The sequence below is a fragment of the Euphorbia lathyris genome, chromosome 6, assembly GCF_963576675.1.
Source record: "Euphorbia lathyris chromosome 6, ddEupLath1.1, whole genome shotgun sequence".
Classification (NCBI taxonomy): domain Eukaryota; kingdom Viridiplantae; phylum Streptophyta; class Magnoliopsida; order Malpighiales; family Euphorbiaceae; genus Euphorbia; species Euphorbia lathyris.
The window spans coordinates 29,818,694-29,821,941 of NC_088915.1; the positions used below are offsets into that span (position 1 = coordinate 29,818,694).

At 33.2% G+C, this 3,248-nt stretch overlaps 1 protein-coding gene across 1 annotated transcript; it reads right to left on the reverse strand.

Moving 5' to 3' along the window:
• Nucleotides 1-1,634: 1,634 nt before the first annotated feature.
• LOC136232930 (uncharacterized) lies at nucleotides 1,635-3,248 on the reverse strand. Its single transcript, XM_066022413.1, has one exon. The coding sequence runs from the start codon at nucleotides 3,178-3,180 to the stop codon at nucleotides 1,741-1,743; it is 1,440 nt and encodes a 479-aa protein (XP_065878485.1). The 5' UTR covers nucleotides 3,181-3,248; the 3' UTR covers nucleotides 1,635-1,740.

Here is a 3,248-nt window from a genome sequence, read left to right on the forward strand (position 1 = left end):
TAAACGTTCAATTATCGTTAATTTATTTATATTTCAATTTTTGAATTTATTTATCATAATTCATTATTTAGAAATCAATTATATTCTAAACGTTTAATTATAATATAAATCTCAATTAAAGTTGATTTTCTTAACTTTAATATACGATATTACATTATAATTCACAATTTAGATTATAAGTGTTCACAAATATAATTTACGACAAATTATTAAAAATTCAAATATTAATTCGATTGGTTGACACTTGAACTTTAATTAATAAATCGTAACTCAAATTCAAGCAATTCAATTTTATTCAAAATACGATGAACATATCTCGAATAAAATTCATAATAGGATAAAATTATATATTAATTCTATTATAAGTCATATTTTGAATATAATTTCGTATTTTTATCGGTTTATATCAAAACACGACAAATTAGCTTTAATATCACAATTTTCTCCTTAACAAATTATTTCCGAGATAATACCGTATATTCTGAATAATTTACGAAATGTTCAAATTTTGAGTAAAATTTATTAAAAACTTAAAAACTTGACCGGACAAAAATGGGTATCTACAGGGGTTATCAGCGTAGTGTAAATTCAGAGAATGTATAAATAAAAGAATAATAGAGAGCAGATACAATTCAGACAGATAAAGAGATCAAAAAAAAAAATATAAAAACACCGACTAAAAAACACACAAAACTTAATCCGATGGGAGTAGGAAGAAGATAACCTATTACTTCCTTCCACCTCAAAGTAGATCTATAAAGAAGAGAAGTTTAAAGTATGTATGAGAATTTGACTAGACAAAAGGAAGATGAGAGGAAGGAGGCGACAGTTTAAGGCTGCTCTTATTTTGGTTTTGCAGAGAGAATTATTAGTACTATATAGTATTAAGTTTAAAATTTACCTCATAAGCAACGGTTAAAACAAACTTAGTTTGCAGAATATCTACAACTCATCATACGACTTAGATACTAGCCACCAATTTCAGATTAAGAAGTGAAACTAACAAGACCCAATTATAACAATTAATTGTCTTATATTTAGATAATATGATCCTTACCTTAATTATCTAATTGCAAATCAAAGAGCCAACATGCAATAGATAATTTCTCAAGATAAAAAAAACATGCAATAGATAATGTCCCAACAACATGGAGAAAGATTATAACTAAAATATACAATTAAGTCAAGTATTTTCTTACCTATACGAGCTCTAAAAATCAAAATGTCAATTTCATGAACTTAACATCTGCACTGATATTCAAAAAAACTAATTCAAGGCTTACCCAGATGAAGACTATTCGAGAATGGCTGGATATGAAAATGATTCGAGATGCCGAAGATGGAAATGGAGGGAGGAAAGTGAGAGATTGATTTTCTTTTGGGAGAAGGAAGGTGAGAAATCGAGAATTTTGGTTTCTAAAAATTATCACCTTTTTAGGAAATCTCATTCATATGCTAATATCCAATAAAGTTTTCCTCTTACTCTAAAAAAGGGGTGCAAAATTAAATTGGAGGCTTATTTCGGATTTATCAAACATTGAAAGAGTAAGGTTGTGAGATAGTCTCTCAAGTTGTATGCTAATTCTTTCAATTAATTATATTATGCATTTTCATTGACAATTAATATAAGGGAATGTACTAATTTATAATTTCTCCTTCCAATCTTTCTATTGAGGGATGTATAAAAATCTTGATACACTTGGAACCAACAATATATAAAAACAAAAGGGGAAAAAAGAATTAAGGATAGATGCAAAAAGTTTGGTTCTTAATGCAAAGGAATAATCTCTCATAAGCTAATGCCATCTTGTGAGCAGTAAACATGGAAACAGCATATTCTCTGCAAGCTTTTCCTCTTTCTCCTAATCTCTTTGATCCATCCATTACTGCCTTTTCCAAACTCTCAAACAATGATTCCACATTTGGAGAAAACATATAACCAAACTCTTCCTTAACCACAACACTTCCCTTTATGCTTGGAAATCTTGATGCCATTATTGCTTTTCCACTCATCATTGCCTCCATTAGAGTCAGATCAAGCCCTTGTGGTCTTAGTGTTGGGTTCACAAACACATCAATGCTATTATAAAATGCCCTTAATTCTGATGGATTCATTGACCCAAGAACCAAAACTTGTGCCCCTAAATCCTTGTACCTTTCTTGCCAAGGCCCTGATCCTGCCACTATTAAGTACACATTTGGGTACTTTCTTTTGAGTTTAGAAAATGCTTCATGCAACAAAGGATGTCCTTTGTCTTTCACTAACCTCCCAGCTACGCCAAGGACTAAACTTGCATTTGCTGGAATTCCAATTTTTGACCTAAACTCTAACCCTAATTTCCCATCTTGTCTAAAATCATCTTCATCTACACCATTGAGAATAACATGAACCCTTTTGGTTGGAATTTGATAAATGTCTCTTAGCATTTCCCCGCAGCTATCACTTATAGCAACATGATGCGCATAGTTGTGGAAGAATCTGATCTCATTGAGCACTTTTGGGAGAACACCATACAAGGTTTTGTTGACAGAAGGTGAAATTGGTTCATCAGGTTTTCTAGTCAAATCCTGGAAAATATCAGATTGCAAGCTTTCCAGGGCAATTCCATGCCAGGAAACTGCAAGGTTTTTAACATCACGAGAAATCCAATGGGGAAGAGCTACACTTTCTGAATGAACAACATCAAATGGTTGACGTTGGTTTTCCTCCAGATATTGCTCCCAAGCTTTGTTGTATCTCCATCTTCCCGCCTCGCCTTCGTGGAAATGAATTTGGGGATTCGAATTAGAATTCAAATTGAGGGATTCATATACAGGAGAAGTAAAGACATGAACTTGATGTCCTCGCTTAGCTAGAGCAGTATGTAAAGTAAAAGCATGGCGTTCCATTCCACCAGGAGTAGTTCCAATAGGCCATTTTCGGGAAAAGACAGCGATTTTGAGCTTGACAGGTTGATTTTGGAGGAAGGAAAGACGGTTCCAGGAGAATTCAGCAAGGCGGAGATCGCCAGACCAGGAATTGGAAAGGGTGGAAGAAAGAGAGGTGCAAATGGAAGAATGGGAAGTATGGAGGAGGAAAAGGGCAGGAAGAGTGAAAAGAACAATGAAGAAAAGAGTAGTGCAGAGATTGAAATGAGAGGAGAAATGGGATTTTTTGGATTTGGAATTGGTGAAAGCCATAACTGGAATTGGGAAGAAGATGAAGTTATGGTATTTGAAAATGAAAAGGAAAGTGGAGGAGAAGAAGA